The 18,707-nt window shown below is 43.9% G+C and overlaps 1 protein-coding gene across 2 annotated transcripts in view; it reads right to left on the bottom strand.

The window, feature by feature from the left end:
- RMND5A (required for meiotic nuclear division 5 homolog A) overlaps positions 1-18,363 on the bottom strand; it is a 61,332-nt gene extending 42,969 nt beyond the window's left edge. Inside the window, exon 1 of one of the 2 annotated variants that reach the window (XM_060027402.1) lies at positions 17,765-18,360. In XM_060027402.1, the coding sequence (XP_059883385.1) occupies positions 17,765-17,906 (142 nt within the window). In that variant the 5' untranslated portion in view covers positions 17,907-18,360. Of the gene's footprint in view, positions 1-17,764 lie in introns of both variants that reach the window. The other variant, XM_060027403.1, reaches the window with a different exon arrangement.
- Positions 18,364-18,707: the final 344 nt, after the last annotated feature.

Raw genomic sequence — 18,707 nt, forward strand, 5'->3', positions numbered from 1 at the left:
CCATTGCAAAGTTTTGAGCAGAACAGCTACATAAACTGACGTAACATTTTAATACAGTCATTCTGGCTGATGATAGGAGTACAAGACAGAAGCAGGGCGATGAGTCAGGAGGCTGTGGCAGCAATCCAGATGAGAACAGTGGCTCAGCCCAGGGTGTTAGGTGTGGAGGTGGTGAGAAGTGGTTGGATTCCGGACATATTCTGAGGGCAAAGCCAACAGGATTTTGACTGGGTATGAGGGAAGAAAAGGACTCACAGATGACTCCAAGGTTTTCACCCCAAGTCAACCAGAAAGACAAAGCTGTCTTCAATTCAGATGAAAAAGATTAAAGGCTGAGCAGTTATGAGGGGGAGGGAGACATAAAAGAGTTCAGTTTGGGGCTTGTGAAAGCTGAGATGTTGAGGAGTCACCCCAGTGCATATGTGTAAGAGTGAGTTGGATATATAAACTTGGAGTTCAAGTGTAAGGTCAAGGTTGGATACAAATTTGCGAGTTACTGGCATACATATGATACTAAGTGAAATCAACAAGAGAGAGTCGGGGCAGACACACAGAAGTGATAAAAGGAGGGAGTCCTGGGAACTCCAAGTTTATGAGACCAAGACAAAGTAGAACTGGAAAAGGGGACTAACAAAGACTACTGAAATACTAACTCTGGTGTGGGAGGAAAATCAAGGAAATATGGTGTTCGGAAAGCCAAGTGAAGAAAGTGTGCCAAGGAGGAGGGAGTAACCAACTGCGTTAAATGTGCTATGTATCAAGTAAGATGTGGACTGAGAGCTGACCACTGACCTACAATACAGAAGTAATCAGTGACCATGACAATAGTTTTTCCAGAGTTTTAAGAAAAGGAATCTTGAAGATTGTAGGGACTGTGAAGAGGGAATATAGCAAGTCTGACTCAATGACAACCACTGAGAGAAGTAAAAAGATAACTGGAGATAGTGCCCATAAGGTACCCAATCCAATGTGGGGTGGCCAAAATAGAAACTACCCTCACTTCTAAATACAACTGCACAAAGTATATATCAGGTGCTTCCAATTTCTAATAACACAGTTTAGGCTAAGAGAATACTTGGTAATCCAGGAAAATTTTTAAATCTGTCTAAAAGGTGTCCCATACATACTTGGGGCCAAAAGAATCTAATTGCTTCAGTAAGCTCTGCTCTGACCATTTCTGGTCTTTCTGTATCTAAACCTTATCTAAGGTCAATGGCTTTATCTTCTCTATGAACTTCTCTGCCCACAGACTTACTCAGTCTTCTCAGTTCCTAATGAATTCTGTTCTCTCCACCACTCCTCTGGCACGGAATCATACACTATTTAACGATTTCATGTATATATGCCACCATCAATCTCAACTAGATGCAAGACCCAAAGGGAAGACAAGTTCTTATTGTAAACTGTATACTCCACAGTCTTATATGCCTTGCACATCTGCAGGCACTATTAATATAAGTATTTGGATTGATGGTAAATAAAGGGGGAAAAAGTTAAAAAGAAAGTCATATTGAACAAATGGTGCTGGGATAACGAGCTATCCATATGCAAAAGAATCATACCATAGAGAAAAATTAAATCAAAATGGAATGAAGACTGAAACGTAAGAGCTGAAACTATCGAATTCTTGGAAGAAAGTGGGTGCATTCTTGACCCTGGATTGGGCAATGGTTTCTGAGATATGACACCAAAAGCAAAAGCAACCAAAGAAAAAATAATTAAATTGGACTTCATCAAAACTAAATTTTGGGGGCTTCCCTGGTGGCGCAGTGGTTGGGAGTCCGCCTGCCGATGCAGGGGACACGAGTTCGTGCCCCGGTCCGGGAAGATCCCACATGCCGCGGAGCGGCTGGGCCCGTGAGCCATGGCCGCTGAGCCTGCGCGTCCGGAGCCTGTGCTCCGCGACAGGAGAGGCCGTGGCGGTGAGAGGCCCATGCACCGCAAAAAAAAAAAAAAAAAAAAAAAGAGCAAAGAATCTGAATAGACATTTTTTCCAAATAAGATATACTGGGAATTCCCTGCTGGTCCAGTGGCTAGAACTCAGCGCTTTCACTGCCGTGGCCCGGGTTCAATCCCTGGTCAGGGAACTAACATCCCACAAGCTGTGTAGTGCAGTCAAAACAACAACAACAACAAAAGATATACAAATAATCAATAAGCACAGGAAAAGGTGCTCAACATCTTTAATCAACAGGGAAATGCAAACCAAAACTACAGTGAGAGGGACTTCCCTGGTGGCACAGTGGTTAAGAATCCACCTGCCAATGCAGGGACACAGGTTCGATCCCTGGTCCGGGAAGATCCCACATGCTGCGGAGCAACTAAGCCCGTGAGCCACAACTGAGCCCAAGTGCCACAAATACTGAAGCCTGCATGCCTAGAACCCATGCTCCTCAACAAGAGAAGCCACCGCAATGAGAAGCTGGCACCCCAAGGAAGAGTAGTCCCTGCTCGCCACAACTAGAGAAAGCCTGTGCGCAGCAACGAAGACCCAACACAGCCAAAAATAAATAAATAAATAAATAAAATTTATATATAAAAAAAAATACAGTGAGAAACCACTTCACACCCACTGGGATAGCTATAACAAAAAAGATGGACAGGGCTTCCCTGGTGGCGCAGTGGTTGAGAGTCCGCCTGCCGATGCAGGGGACACGGGTTCGTGCCCCGGTCCGGGAAGATCCCACATGCCGCGGGGCAGCTGGGCCCATGAGCCATGGCCACTGAGCCTGTGCGTCCGGAGCCTGCGCGTCCGGAGCCTGTGCTCCGCAATGGGAGAGGCCACAATAGTGAGAGGCCCGCGTAACGCAATAAATAAATAAATAAATAAATAAATAAATAAATAAATAAATAAAAAAGATGGACAACAACAAGTGTTGGCAAGAATATAGAGACTCAGACCCACATCCATTCCTGATGGAACGTAAAATGGTGCAAAAGCGGTAGAAAACATTCCTCAGAAAGTTAAACAAAGTTACCACATGACCCAAGAATTCCACTCCTAGGTATATACCCAAGAGAAATGAAAACGTATGTCCATACACGAACTTATATATGCTCATAGCAGCATTTAATAGCTCCAAAGTGGAAGCAATCCAAATGTCCAAATGATGAATCGATAAACAAAATGTGGCAAATCCATATGACAGAGTATTATTCAGCTATAAAAAGGAATGCTGATACATGCTACAACATGGAGGAGCCTCGAAAACAGTAAGTGAAATAGCCAGACACAAAAGGCCACAAATTGTTTAATTCTACTTCTATGAAATGTCCAGAATAGGCAAGGAGATTCATGGTTGCCAGGGGGTGGGGGAAGGGTGGAACAGAGAGTGACTGTTAGTGATATGAGGTTTCTTCTGGGAGTGATGAAAATGTTCTGGAATTAGATAATGGTTATGGCTGCACAACTCTGAATGTACTAAGAGCTAGTGAAATACACACTTTAAAAGGGTGATTTTTATGGTATGAGAACTGTAACTCAATTTTTAAAAAAACCTAAAAAATGCAAACCATAACTCCTATCCATCCAGACATGTTTGTTTCTACAGTCAGTAGACAACAAAGTAAGCAAATGGTTAAGGAACAGAAAAGCAGAGCCCAAGCTGGAGAGAGGGCATTTGGAATTTACCAGCTGAACTTCTATGCCTCATCCCTGAAATCCATCGATATTTTCGAATCTTAGCAACTTAGTTTTTATAAATGATAGATACTAGTAATATAAGGTCAATTAATTAACACTGAGAGAGTCTTCAGTATGCCCCAAGGAAAAATAATTTCTACAAACTATTTGGAAGCCCAAGAAAAGTATAATGGAATAATCTGAAAGAGAACCCTGGGAAAGCCCTGCTCAGAGAGAAGGATTCCACTAATGCATTTTCAAATGGATTCAGTGGAAAGCAGCCAAAGGTAAAAACAGGTTTGAAAATCACTGTAATAACAAACTGACTGAGACCAAACTTCTAAGTCCTGAAGGGAGTGTCTTAATGTTCTTTTGATTTATTTGTCTGAAAACAAAACGTGCTTCAAGGAGAACCATTCTGTGAAAGAAATCTAACTGGATTCAGTTCCTAGGAGGAAAGCTGGGCAATTACTGTGACAGCCATCTTTACCATAACTAAACCAGCTATGAAGGTGAACGCTGGATTCCAGGTTTGCCACTGGAGTGGCCGCTCTTTACCCAGGATGAGGTCCCGTGCCAACTGTGTCTGGCAATGCGATAGACCTCCCTGTACTCAGAACCCATACACAAACATGAAAGAAATCGTTCTGAGACAGTGCTCACCACTTAGTCACCACGAGTACTTTTTTTTTCTAATACTTTATTTTTTGAGAGCAGTTATAAAACTGGGAGAGAGCAGAGGAACAGCGAGCAGCTAAACGTGAAAGGTTGGCAGCTGAGAGGGCGTTGGTTCACGGTGTTGGTAGTGCCAGAGCCTCCAGTGCTGGGCTTGAAATTGAGACTGTGTAATACACGATCTGTTATTTTTCTGTTCATTCAGTAAATAGTTATTGAATGCCTGGTAAGTGCTGGTTGCCATGCTAAACGTTTACAACAAAATTGAGAGGAGGCACTGAGATTTCCCCTATATATGTTGCCCCTATACATGTACAGTTTAACGGCTCATTTCTTTTTATTTAGTCCACTGTCTGGACGTAAGTACACTTTGCTTATCCATACACCTACTGAAGGACATCTTGGTTGTTTCCAAGTTCTGGCAATTATGAATAAAGCTGCTATAAACATCCATGCGCAGGTTTTTGTGTGGACCTAAGTTTCAACTCCTTTGGGTAAATACCAAGGAGCCCTGATTGCCGCATCTCACGGTAAGAGTAATGTTTAGTTTTGTAAGAAACCACCAAACTGTCCTCCAAAGTGGCTGCACCAGAAAAGTACTTTTTTTTTTAAGGTCACTTTTATTATTAGACTTGATTCAACAGGCAAAATAATTAGCATGTCAGTAAGAGATTTTAAATCCAAACAAAGAACCAACACACATGGTTGGTCTAAGTTAAAGATAATTTTTCTTTTAGTGCAATAGAGTAGTACCTTTTATAAACAAATTTTAAGCATGATATTCTCAGAAATTGGAATAGGCATGGTCTCCTCCAAAATCAGACATCTGCCAAACTAAATTAAACATATTTGAGTTAACTCCTAAATTGTTTTTATAGAGCCCAGCTAAGACTTCAAGCTCTGCCCCCGTTCAGCTTCACTGCCCAGCCATTTCAGGATTTGTGTCCATTAGTTTCACAGAAACTGTAAATTAGAAAAATATTTGTTTGCATAGCTTCCTGTACTTCTCTATCAGGGTTTCACACTACATTGTAAATATTTATTTGTCTATCACCCCCACGAAATTACTTGAAGGTAGAAAATATGAGTGTTTAATCTCCAGCGGTTAGCATGGCAACCAGCACATATCAGGCATTCAATAACTATTTACTGAATGAACAGAAAAATAACAGATCGTGTATTACACAGTCTCAATTTCAAGCCCAGCACTGGAGGCTCTGGCACTACCAACACCGTGAACCAACGCCCTCTCAGCTGCCAACCTTTCACGTTTAGCTGCTCGCTGTTCCTCCGCTCTCTCCCAGGATGCTTAAGCTGTACTACTCCCAAGAGCATTGCACCCTAAATTTCCCAAACACCAAATAAATACACCAATCAATACACTCACCAATTTTCAAATAAAACACATTCACAAAGTAGAGTCCCCCCAGTTATAAGTTCCTTCTCTTTTCCAAATAATGACACTCCCCAAAAATACCCTTAAACATGTAGGTGAAGACTTGGAATAAGAACTCACAGGCTTGTGTTTTGAGCCACAGTTTCCTTGTTTGTAAAAGAAAATTATCCCAAAGCTTGCCAAAGAAATGAAATACTTCTCAACTTTAGTACATAATGTGTTCCTATAAAAGTGTACCCAGGGGCTTCCCTGGTGGCACAGTGGTTGAGAGTCCGCCTGCCGATGCTGGGGACACGGGTTCGTGCCCTGGTCCGGGAAGATCCCACGTGCCGCAGAGGGGCTGGGCCCGTGAGCCATGGCCGCTGAGCCTGCGCGTCCAGAGCCTGTGCTCCGCAACGGGAAAGGCCACAACAGTGACAGGCCCGCGTACAGAAAAAAAAAAAGGGTATTTTGTTCCCACAAAGCAAAAAATTATAAAATTCCTAATTTAACTTGGTTTTACAAATAACTTTTAATACAGTTTGATCATTTTGCTCATATATTTGTTCCATTATTTTCCTTCATTACTAATCACATGGCTTAAAACAGCCATGTGAACAACTCTGTGACATGATTTACTCATCATTTTGGGCCACCTAATACAAGCAAGACAATGTTATCATTAAGACTGAAAACTGAGTTTGCATCCCTACTCAGCGTTTGCATTTTCAATTTTGTTTGCCACTTATTTTTATGGTAGCCCAGGGAAAAAAACCACAAAAAATTACACCCACACAGTTGTTAAAGTGTTGTTAAAACTGAACAGCTGGTTGGTAGGTAGCTCTACAAATGCCATCAGTTGATATGTCTGCTCATCGGTAGATAATGAAAAGTTCTAATTTGGTCCATAAAAGGCAGTTTAGAGGTATCAACTACACCACAAAGTACATTGCTGCCTAAGAGTCAAACACGTGAGAGATGAGACTCATGATAATTGAGACCACTCTATAAAAGATGGTGAGGCACAACATAGAAAGGTGTTGCTATGATGACGATTATTAACGTTTCCCAAAAAGCTGAAAACCTCACCACCTAGGATTAGGACAGTTTGGTAGAAATAAATAAGACTCCCCAGAAATCACTAAGACTTTACTTAACGCTTTTATGAATATTGTGGAGGCAGGAAAAAATGTAAATATCCAAGTTTATAAATAAAACATATATGGCACTTGAGCTCTTCTGAGTTATTAAAAGTTAACTCCACTTTCATAAAATGGACAGAGATTTTAAATTTGGAATTAAGGGGAAAGCAAAATGGCACACAAGTTTTAATCCAGATAAACAGAAAGAAATCCATTTACTAAACATAATCCTAACTGTACCTAAATGAAAACTCAGACCTCACAGAACTATACTCCAGAATTCATTCTAGATTAGTTCCTTTAAAAAATAATTAAAGAGGGGCTTCCCTGCCGGCGCAGTGGTTAAGAATCCGCCTGCCAATGCAGGGGACACAAGTTCGAGCCCTGGTCCGGGAAGATCCCACATGCAGCAGAGCAATTAAGCCCGTGCGCCACAACTACTGAGCCTGTGCTCTAGCCCATGAGCCACAACTACTGAGCCCGCGTTCCACAACTACTGAAGCCCACACACCTACGGCCCATGCTCCACAACAAGAGAAGCCACCACAATGAGAAGCATGTGCACTACAACGAAGAGTAGCCCCTGCTTGCCGCAACTTGAGAAAGCCTGTGCACAGCAACGAAGATCCAACACAGCCAAAAACAAATAAATTTATTTTTTTTAAAAAAGGGGAGGGAGAAATCACAACATTAAGAGTCAATGAACATTTGAGTGCTGAATGTTGTCAGCAGCGTTGAGGGTATGGATTAAGTGTTCTATACAGATTAAGCAATTTAGGATAGGAAGGAATTCCCTGGCGGTCCAGTGGTTAGGACTCGGCACTTTCACTGCTGGGGCCCGGGTTCGATCCCTGGTCAGGGAACTAAGATCCCAAAAGCCCAAACCGAACCAAACCAAATTAAAATAAAATGAAATATTATCTCAGTAAGCATGACTAAAGACAAAAAAGCTTAAAAAGAAAAAAAGAAATTTAGGATGGGAATAAAAGGAGATAAAGGATAAGAGTCCAAGACTGATTCTAAAGAAGTTGTGGACAAGGTGAACATATGTGCTTGCAAGATATTAAAACAGAAAAACTTGAAACTCTAAAAGGTAAGGCTGGTATTAAAAATAATAATAAAAGGGCTACTTCATACTGTGAGTAGCAAACCAAACTGTGGCCTATTGACGTTCTGAGCTTCTTATGAGCTACCTCAGCACCTAGAACACAGCAGCTGCTCATCAGAGATTTACTCAGAGGAAAAGGAAAAGGCACAAAGAGAAAACACTCATTTTTTTTCTAGAGGCAGTACATCCTGAAAACAAAACGAACTTTTTGGTATATGTAATGTACAAATGTACTGGCAAATGTACAAAGTAAAGGATAGTATTTGTTGGTCAACCTCTGACCTTTCTGAACAGAAAGGCAGATTCACAGATAGGTGTTCTGATCCACTGCACCAAATCACAGCCTAGTGGGCTGCAAAACCCACCACGAGAGAAAACAAAAACACAAAAATTTATCTTTGAGAGCTAAGTGACGTGGTACAGACTAACAGCGCTCCTGGAGCAGACAGCAAGTCCAACATGACGGGCACAAGTTTGAAAGGTGATGCTCTACAGTAGCCTGTGAGGCAAGAACTACCCAGAGAAGAGGAGGAAGATGCAGGCACACGTTTTTCAATGTCTGTGGGATATTTTTAGAGAGCCTGTTCGCTCCGTTCAAATTAGAAATATAGAGAATTAATCTCTAGACATCTATTTATCTCTGAAATGAATAGGTGAACCAGATAGGGCTTCTTTTAGCATTTGAATGTGAGTTTCACATTCAAAAATCAAACCCAAATTTCTACCTTCCCCTCTCCTAAACTTCCCATTTTCCTCCTGGTTCTATAATTGTCTACCTGTCATTCATGCTCAGACCTTAGATTAACCTTTGATTTTTCCAGCCCTTCTCTCCTACTCTGCACCAAGTCCTGGTAACTCCTTCCCTCAGGAGAGCCCACGCATGGGTCTCCATCCCTACCACCGCTACCCCAAAACAGGTGCCTATTTCATCAGATCGAGGTTGACAATAAACCTTAACTAGGCTTCTTGCCTCTAGTCAAACCTCACTCCCAACTCCGATCAACTTAAGTGCTAACTGGTCTCAGATCATGTCCCTGTCCCTTCCCTGTTCAAGATGCACCTCCCTCCCCTGCCCCAAGTCATTCAGTATCTTCCCAGTCTACCGCCTTCCCTGATAGCCATGACCCTATAAAACCTGATTCCAATTTAATTTTCATTCTTTTTACTCTTATCTCCCCACTATGGTCCTTCACTGTTCCCAGGACACCTTTGTTCTCGCCAACCTCCTCTCCTGGCAGCCCGCCCTATATTCCCACTCTCCACATTCAGTCTGTTACTGAAACTTCCCACAGGTTAGAAGAGTCTGTCCCTGTCTCAAACCCTACCCTATTGTTGGTACCATTCAATCAGCATTTGGCCTATCCTCTACACATGGCCTTGCATTGTAAAAACATACTGGGCTCATCTCCCCAACTACTCAGGAAGTTCTTACAGCATGATGAGGACGATTGCTTGTCCTCTGTAACTTCCACAAGACTTAGCCTAGTTCCACATATACTTGGTGATTAATAACTACTGATCAAGTGCTCTACAGTTCAACCGAAATAGCCCACCTCCAAGCAGCTCCTTCTAAGGGGTCCTCTCTTCCCATTTCTCTGAATTGCTAGTATTTATACCAAGCAGAAACACTTATCTATTATAGCGTACTGTGCTATGGCCACGGTTTTTTCCCCTCTCAAATGTAAAAGTCTGGCCTCATTATCCAAATACAGCTCCTTGAAGACTCTGTTTTGTATAGCTTTTGAATATTCCTTATAGCAGCAGTCCCCAACCTTTTTGGCACCAGGGACCAGTTCCGTGGAAGACAATTTTTCCACGGACCAGGGGGTGGGGTTGGTTTTGGGATGATTCAAGCGCATTACATTTATCGTGCACTACATTTATTGTGCACTTTATTTCTGTTATTATTACTTTGTAATATATAATGAAATAATTATACGACTCACCATAATGCAGAATCAGTGGGACCCGTGAGCTTGTTTTCCTGCAACGAGATGGTCCCATCTGGGGGTGATGGAGACAGTGACACCTGAAGTGTGTTGCTTATGTCCAGTCTACTCCATAAGATGCACCTTAATTGTCACTTGCCACTCACTGATAGGGTTTTGATATGAGTCTGCAAGAAGTTGATTTATTATGGTCTCTGTGCAGTCAGATCTGTCTGCTAATGATAACCTGTATCTGCAGCCACTCCCCAGCGCTAGCATCAGCACCTCAGCCCCACCTCAGATCACCAGGCATTAGATTCTCATAAGGAGCGCGCAGCCTAGATCCCTCGCATGCACAGTTCACAGTAGGGTTTGAGCTGCTATGAGAATCTAATGCCTGATGATTGGACGTGGAGCTGAGGCGGTGATGTTAGTGATGGGGAGCGGCTGTAAATACGGATGAAGCTTCGATTGCTGGCCCGCCACTTACCTCCTGCTGTGCAGCCCAGTTCCTAACCGGCTACGTCCTGGCCCAGGAGTTGGGGACCTCTGCCTTACAGTGTTAAGCACACCACTGGATATAGAATGGTAGTTAACAAACACCAGTAATAAAGATATCTAAATAGTCAGAGTGTCTCAATTAAAACACTGCTTAACACTGCTTAAAGGTACAGACCTTAAAAATAACAAGTAGGGGCTTCCCTGGTGGCGCAGTGGTTGAGAGTCCGCCTGCCGATGCAGGGGACACGGGTTCGTGCCCTGGTCTGGGAGGATCCCACATGCCGCGGAGCGGCTGGGCCCGTGAGCCATGGCCGCTGAGCCTGTGCGTCCGGGGCCTGTGCTCCGCAACGGGAGAGGCCACAACAGTGAGAGGCCCGCGTACCGCAAAACAAACAAACAACAACAAAAAAACGAGTAAACCTTGTTTTACAGATTTCAAAGCCAGTTCATATCATCTATTTAATTCCCATAACTCCGTAATATAACTTATCAGTCTACTGAGGCTATGCAAGATTGTAGAACCAGTGAAGTGGCAGAACAAGGACTCAAATCCAGATCTCCTGAGCTCAAGGACAGACAAAGCTTTATGTTCTTCTCCACAAGCACAGACTCATCCTCTTACCTCCTGAACTAGCCTCCACCTTCCTGGAGGACTGAGGCCATGTATACAATGTTTCTTTTTAAAGAAGTCTCTCCTTATCTCCTCCCAAATGTTTTCATATACCAATACTAAGATATTAAATCTATATGGATTCCACAGATACAACAAACTCATCAAAGGTAACACACTGTGCCCAGGCCTCTTAAGTGGAGAAAGACTTGGCAACATAAGCCTTATGGACTCCCTGAACAATGTTCCCAAATAAGATGAAAGCTTATTTCTAAAAGCCTCAAGTTCTGCCAGAGATCCTAGTCTCTGTTCTTTGAGGCATTAGACTGCACGTAATCTAAGAGGAAGGCCAGACGAAATGCCCTGTTGAGAGCATCACCTCCCTGGTGTCTATCAACTTCTGGGAGTTACATGTACACAACTCAGGGCCAGGGCCCCCCCCCCAACAGTTCTCCCCTCAACTGCATTTTGGGGTCATTTTCAAAGATTTTACAGATCAAGAAGCAGGGCCCAAAATAAAAACAAGACAGTTTTAATATCCCAAGTGAATAGTAGTTTGCCTAAAACACTACTCTCACTACTCGAACTACTAAGATTAAGACATGAAAACAATGGAATTTCTCTACTAACTCTAGTATGACAGTATCACAGAAGTGTTGGCAAGTTTCTCCCTTACCGATGTTATTATCCAGAGTCAGAAACTACTTAAGAGATAAGATAACCCTAGGAAAATTATACCAATCATTAAAGCAATTTCAAATAAGTTCCCAAAGGTAACATGAATTGAGTTGTATTCTCTAGTCTACAGATTAAGTCATACCAGCAACTCAGTATTTGAATTATATGAACATTACAGTTAGAAGCCAAGGCAAAAGCTAATAAAGAAACCACCTCAAAGAACACTGTTATCAAATGTAACTTGTAGCTGCTCAACTATCACAGACATCTATCACTTCTGTCTGGGTGTGCAAGTCTTCCTTTCTAGAACTCTCCCCTCTGAGCAACAGTGGATCATATGGCCATACATCGGACATTTGCTAAGCACAGCCCAAGGTGGCTAATGGACTCCACCCACCAGGCCCAGTTACTAATTCAGGAAAAGCTTATGACCTGAACCAAGACAATAAAGATATTCCCTGGTAATTTTGTTGCAAATACAGAAAACAGGCATGTTCCTGTATCTGGGATCACAAGCAGTACAAGGATGACATGAGTCCACTGGCCATCTTTACTTCCATGTGGAAAAAGCTCTGCTGAGAATGAAGCCAACCATGGAAAGCACAGCTGAGAGAGGAAGAGACCAAAATCAGTCCTCACAACACCCTCTGTGCCCCTGGAGCCGCTAACCTAACCTCAGCCTTTTTAGTTATGAGTCAACAAATTCCATCTTAATTAAAACTATTTGGCCACTTGCAACCAAAAGGATCCTGAGTAATATACTAGTCTGAATGAGTATGGCGCCAAAGGACAAAGGAATATCTCCTAAATGAGCCTGAAAAGGAATGGGTGACAGTTAAATCTGCTTCTAAACCCAACTGAAAACACCAACACTAACCTATTATTATTATTCTCACCATATATAAAATAGGCCCAAGTAGCTTGGTGACTGGTCTATTCTCTTCCTTGAGTATTTGAACAATGGCTATTGTTAATCCATGCAAACTTTTCTGACCTACTTATCTGCTACCTTCCAGACTAGATGTTCAACGTAGATGTCAAATTTTATTCAATTCAGAACTTTAAAGGTATTATTCTCTCAGGAGTGTCTTGTCTAGCAAAAAGTTTGATTAACAAATGGAAGACCAAGCTACATAGTCTACTTGAAGTACACCAAAGAATAAAGGTGAATAAAAAGACAAAGCACCAGTCCATCAAACCCTGATCCTTTTACAATTCATTCAACACAGTACACTCAACACTGGTAGGCTCTGAAAAGCAGAGAATTTACATATATAAATAAACATACTTTTCAATATGTATGTAGTATATACAACCCAAATTCTAGAATGCAAAGGTATGCCTAACATGCGACCATGGACCTCTGGTTTTTGTCTACTGACACAATACCACAAAAATTAGTTTAAAACATGATCATCTATTTTGTTTTTTCTTTTATGTTTAATTGCCTACTTCTCATTTGTCACCCTCAAATTTAAAAAAAAAGGAAGCAATTCTGCAGATAGTAACTAAATTCTCTTTGATTCTCCAAAGAGATAAATAAAGATAGAGGATCATACTTTAAAAGATTTTTTTTTTTTTTTTTTTTGCGATACGCGGGCCTCTCACTGTTGTGGCCTCTCCCGTTGCGGAGCACAGGCTCTGGACGCGCAGGCTCAGTGGCCATGGCTCACGGGCCCAGCCGCTCTGCGGTATGTGGGATCTTCCCGGACCGGGCACGAACCCGTGTCCCCTGCATCGGCAGGCGGACTCTCAACCACGGCACCACCAGGGAAGCGTAAAACATTTTTATTACGAAGCGTCAGACCACACACACACACACACACACACACACACACACACACACACACACACACACACACACACACACACACACACACACACACACACACACACACACACACACACACACACACACACACACACACACACACACACACACACACACACACACGGAGTTTTAGATGATAATATGTATTGATCACACCCACAAATGAAATTGTCTTTACAAACTTGCAAATTGAGATAATACTAAGCCTAAATCACAGTAAGTAGAACCACAGGTCCAATGCTTCAAAGAAAAAATAAACAGTGATAAATTATCATTTCCCTGAATCCTCTTAAAATTTTTTCTGGAAACTAGCATCTCTGGCTGTGAAGTGGTCCAAGAATAAGAAAGACTGAGATGGAGATTTTTTTACTGGGTATCCTTTTTTATCATTTGAATTTATACCATTTACATGTATTATCTACTCAAAATAAATACAATTTTAAATTTAGAAAATTCCTTGAGAATCACTTTCAGAAACTATATGAGAACTCCCTTTAATAACAGCCTAAAAATAATAATTTTTTAAAATACTGTACATCCTTTACACTTACAAAGATTATAATTTTTTCAAGTATACCACATACATGTCATAAAGCCATTACCCAATTGTTTCAGCCTAATTTTCTATCACGAAATATGAATTTAGAGTATCAGCAATACATGATATATAGTTCTTTTATGTTCTCCCTTTCACCACAGAAGTACAATGAGAAACAAAATATAAATATACTTGCCAAAAAAAGATAATAAATAATCACAAGTCAAATCACCAAAATGTATCTATACCATTTATCTGTTAATCAAGGGCTGTCCAAAGTGTGGTTCCAATACCACTGATGTGAATGGTGACTTTAGTTGTATGTGAAATAATATTTTAATAGTTACAAATTTATTTTTAATACGTAGTTGATTATACCTAACACACCAAATCTATGATTTCACAAGTATCACTGCCTAAAATGAGGATAAATCTACTTAGGTGAAATTGTGAATCCATCTGAAAAATAAGAGTGCACATGCGTGAGGGAAGTTTGAGAAGAACCAGCACAGCATCCACGTGAGATCAAGGGCACTCTGTGAACAATCGCCGAACAGCATCAACGGCATCAACTATACTGATTCTTAAATTAGACTGAACTTCACACTCACAGGGAAACTCTCATTGAAGAGCTGATACAACTAAATGACAACAGTGCTCTCTTCTTCCCTCAGAGTTGAGGAAATGCCACATGGGGCAATTTAGAGCAAATGAGAGATCTTAGGGCAGGCCAGGCAAGCACCCTTTGGGCAGTGTTTTCGATCTGGAATCAGAGTGGTGAGAGTGGACCTGGGTTGTCAATGGGCTTACAAATTAAACTCCACTGATGTTTGATCAGTTTCTACCACAAACCATCCTAACTGTCCTCACTTGGTATAGCTGTCCACTCACAACTTTAGAAAAAAGAAATTTAAACATAAGAAAGTGTAATTCAACCTCCAAAACTGACCTAATCCCCTGACCCTCGCTAATGGACACTTCTAAATCAGGCAGTCACTCACCAACAGTATGATGCAAACTAGGGGATCTATGAAGTCCAAGATTCTACTTTATTCACACCACATTCTTACAAGAATATCACCACAAATGAGCCCAGAGAATGAGATCCCAAGCCCTAATGGAGGGTCCCAATTGGAACCCCTCCCTCAGGTCACCAGAGGCCACCAGATCACTTGCCCAGACAGGTACATTCAGAGCCTTGCAAACTTCCCTTTAAACTTGAAAATGGAGTTCCAAATTCAGATTTCAGTCGATATGACTTTGAGAAGGGTATATCTAAGATTCAATGTAATACCCTACAGAGAACTTTAGAAATTACCTGCTTTGAAAAATACCATAACCCAGATAGCAAAGCATGATGTCTGTTGTTTTTATATGTAAGAACACCATAAGAAAGTAGACTTTATTTTGAAAACTAGACCTGGCACTTGTGGTACTTATTTTTCTTTCATGTTTTATAGCTGCCTTTAGTCACTTAATCCTATTACTAAAGAATTTTTTAAAAATCAAAGAGATTATTAATTTAAGACTGCAATTTGGTAGACAAGAAGGTTAAAAAATAGGAGGCTGAAGAGGGAACACACACAATTCACCACATCAGACTGAATAGCACAGCAAACTCTGTGGCTAATACCCCGTTGACCGTAAGTTCCTTGAAAAGCTCCCAAGCAAAGAGGTCTAAAACACATTCCTGCTTCAGCAAGTTCTCAAAATTATTTTACCCATCTGGGATGGGCCCCAAATCCCCTAAAATGAGGCTCACAATCACATTTCCCTACAATTAATATGCCCTCTGTCTTCTCATGGAAGAAAGGGATTTTACTTTCCATCTTCTGCCCCTCATGCTCTGCCTATCCAAGCCCTCAATCTCTGACCTGGTCCCCAAAAATGAAATGTTCCTTCCACCGCTCCAAGTCTGCACCCTGCACCCACTCCTTCCCTTTCTGTCTTTAACAAAACAAAGATCTCCTCTCCAGTTTAAGGCAGAGGGGGCACACCTTCAGCCCCATTACTTAAGCAGCCCCTCACCCCTCAATCTGCATTATTTTTCTTAACTCCCAGTCACCTAGTTTATTTTAACAATTCTATGAAACTGCAAGCAAAGAGGGTCACTGACTCCCAATAGCAAATACGAGTTGACCAACCTCTCTTTTTCTAAGCCTGTCCTTTCTGTTTCCGGGGGCACCTCCTGGCCCTCCGCTCTTCAACAGGAGTTCAAGCCTGTGGTTAGATCCTAGAGTCGTTCTTCCCTGCAGCCTAAGTAAACTCCTTCACTCTCCTCTGTAGGAATGACACCAGGAAACCATCTTAAACCTTACTTTCCTCCTAAACTCCATCTATACATCTTCAGCCACCAGTAGACATTATGCCCTTGGCTATCTTCATTGGCCTTTCAAGGCCAACTTTGTCCAAAACCAAGTTCACCAGAGCCTTGCCAGGAGTCCCACCCCACTCCACCTCTCCTTCCCCATCACAGGCAGCCGTCTAGGTCTGCTCATTTTTCCATATTCATATGCCAAGTCGTACCCCCACTATGGTCTCTGGTTTGCTTCTTCCCCGGAGTTCAAACGTGACTGCCAGTGTCCACGATGAGATGTTGCTGTTAAGACTCCCTCACCATGGATGAGCACTAACTCTCAACTGAAAGCAGTCTGGGAAAGGAAGGTGTACAAGGAGGAAGGAGAGGTGGAGAGAAGCTCGGCTATTGCCACTGTCCTCAATCGCTCCGACCACAGTATCGACATCACCCCAGCTACCAAACCTCCCTTGTCAGAAACTTCTGTTCAGCCTCTGAGTTGAGACCTCCCAACCTCTTCAATAAATCCATTAAATAAAGTCCTTTATTTCTTGCTCCCATCTGGGATGGGATTTGGGGCCCATCCCAGATGGATAAAACACTATGGATATTTTAATCTAAGGATACCAGACCTTTAACAAAACCAAAACCCAAAACCCTTCCCAACCAGCTTCCACAAGTTAACTCTGGCAACGTATCTGCCCCCAGGGCCCAGGGCAATAATATAGGGGAAACCCCTTCTAGAGAAAATCTGTTTTCTGAAAGGAAATCAAGTAAAAACTTGACCAGGTAACGCAACTAACTAACAACTTATGTTACAATGTGTTTCCGGAGAGTTGCCTCTGTCTCTTCGCAGGCTAGGAGAGCTGAACAGTTTGATTTAGCCAGTTTCCTAGGAATCGTGTCGGTGCCGCTGCGGAGTTGAAGAAAAGCTACTTCTACACAGAGTCAAATTATGGACTTGCAGGAGCGGCTGTTCCGTTAATCCACAGCTAAGAATAACACTCGAGTTTCTAATTTAAGAAAAAGAAAGAAAAAAAAGAGAAGAAAGGCGAGGAAAGTCCCCGGGCTAAGTGTTCGGAGCAGGGGAGGAGGGGGGCTCGCTGCACTGACCCTCTCATGGCCCAGATCCTTGGGCCCAAGGCAATTGACGAGGAGCGCCCACCCCGGGAGTGTAGCAGTTTGCAGGTGCGAAGGACCGGCCCCCAACCCCGTTTAACCCGGGCTGGAGCCCGTGGCTCCGGAATGGGTTTCCGGGTGGGTTCGCGCTGACTCGTAATTAACAACGAGGACGGGGCAGGTTCGAGACAAATCGGGCGAGAGAAGGAGAAAAAGTCACAGGGGCCTGGTGGGTTTCCGCGCCCCGGGGAAGGCGGGACCGGGCACCCTCCTAGCCCGCCGGGGCCTGAGGGACGCGGGCGGGTGGGCCCGGCCCCGCGCGCCCACCCGGGCCGCCCTACCGTGGCTCTGCAGGATCTCGTGCTTGAGGCCGCCCGTGTAGTCGATGAGCTCCTCCAGGCCGCGCTCGCACAGCTGCCCGTAGCCTGAGAACTTGTGCAGCACCTTCTCCAGCTCGCGCTCCACCGTCACGCACTGATCCATCCCGGAGGCGGCGGCGGCGGCGTTCGGCTCCCCGGTGCCCGGGTGTCCGCAGCCGTTCGGCCCGGGCCCGGCCGAGGCCGCGTCCTGCTCCTCGTCCCCCAGGCGGGCGGCGCGGGCGGCCGAGGCGGCGGACGCGCTAGCCCCGGCGCCGGGGGACCCCGGCGAAGCCCGTGCCCGCCTGCCCCATGGCGCCCCGACCCCGGCGCGTCGCCGCTGCTCCCGCTCGCTGGTCCCACCCGGCCCCGCGCCCCCGATCCCCGCGTTCGGCTGCCAGCCTAGGCGCCGCCGATTGTTTTTGTTTTCACGGGAACCGACCGATGACCTGGTTCTCCCGGGCGGCACCAAGCGCCACCGACCCGAGGGGGAGGCAACCACCCCAGCTAGAGAAGGAGGAGGCGCGGGCCGTACCAAGCGCACCCTCGAGGGGGGGACAACCCGGCGAGCGCAGGCGGAGGAACGCGACGAGCGTCCGCTTGCGCCGCCGCTCTAAAGCTGTGGGCCGTACCACACGGGAGGCGTGCAAGGGAGCGGGAGAGGGTGGAGCAAGGACCCAATTGGTCCGAAGAGCTAAATAGGGAACTTTGGAGACAGCCCCAGAGATTTGAGAGCGCTACAACTACGCGCTCCGTAAACAAGAGGGTGGAAACCGTCCCAAACCACTCCGCCCAGAAACGGGGAAAACGAACCAATGGGCGCCGGGAATACGTAAGGAACAAACATCCTCCAATCCCTGGCCGAGGCGTAACCCTTCAGCCAATCCGAGACTAGGGGCCAAACCAATAGGCTCGCTGTTGGAGGGGG

Source organism: Delphinus delphis, chromosome 12, assembly GCF_949987515.2.
Source record: "Delphinus delphis chromosome 12, mDelDel1.2, whole genome shotgun sequence".
Taxonomy (NCBI): Eukaryota; Metazoa; Chordata; class Mammalia; order Artiodactyla; family Delphinidae; genus Delphinus; species Delphinus delphis.